This window comes from Merops nubicus, unplaced genomic scaffold, assembly GCF_000691845.1.
Source record: "Merops nubicus isolate BGI_N331 unplaced genomic scaffold, ASM69184v1 scaffold11517, whole genome shotgun sequence".
NCBI lineage: Eukaryota > Metazoa > Chordata > Aves > Coraciiformes > Meropidae > Merops > Merops nubicus.
This window is the reverse complement of record NW_008620999.1, coordinates 1730-2052: the sequence shown is the minus strand read 5'-3', so window position 1 is coordinate 2052 and position 323 is coordinate 1730. Positions and strand designations below refer to the sequence as shown.

General features: G+C 67.8%; 1 protein-coding gene across 1 annotated transcript in view; it reads right to left on the bottom strand.

The window, feature by feature from the left end:
* LOC103776775 (ras-related protein Rab-11A-like) overlaps positions 1 to 323 on the bottom strand; it is a gene marked incomplete at its 5' end in the record, with an annotated part of 1154 nt that overhangs the window by 635 nt on the left and 196 nt on the right. The window contains 2 exons of the mRNA XM_008944301.1: positions 5 to 198; positions 307 to 322. Coding sequence (XP_008942549.1) covers positions 5 to 198; positions 307 to 322 — 210 coding nt within the window. The remainder of the gene's footprint in view (positions 1 to 4; positions 199 to 306; position 323) is intronic.

The following is a 323-nucleotide window of genomic DNA, read 5'->3' as shown; positions in this document are numbered from 1 at the left end:
CTACCTGCAACGCCCCGGGCCTCGTCGGTGGGCACTGCCCGCAGGTGCCGCAGGTCGCTCTTGTTGCCCACCAGCATGATGACGATGTTGGCATCGGCGTGGTCCTGCAGCTCCTTCAGCCAGCGCTCGGCGTTCTCGTACGTCAGGTACTTGGCGATGTCGTAGACGAGCAGAGCTCCCACCGCCCCCCGGTAGTACCTGGGGGTCAGGGAGGGGACAGGGAGGGGACAGGGAGGGGACAGGGAGGGGACAGGGTCACTGTGGGGCCCTGAGCGAGGGTCCTGGGAGGGGAAGAAGGGCACTCACGCCGAGGTGATGGCCCG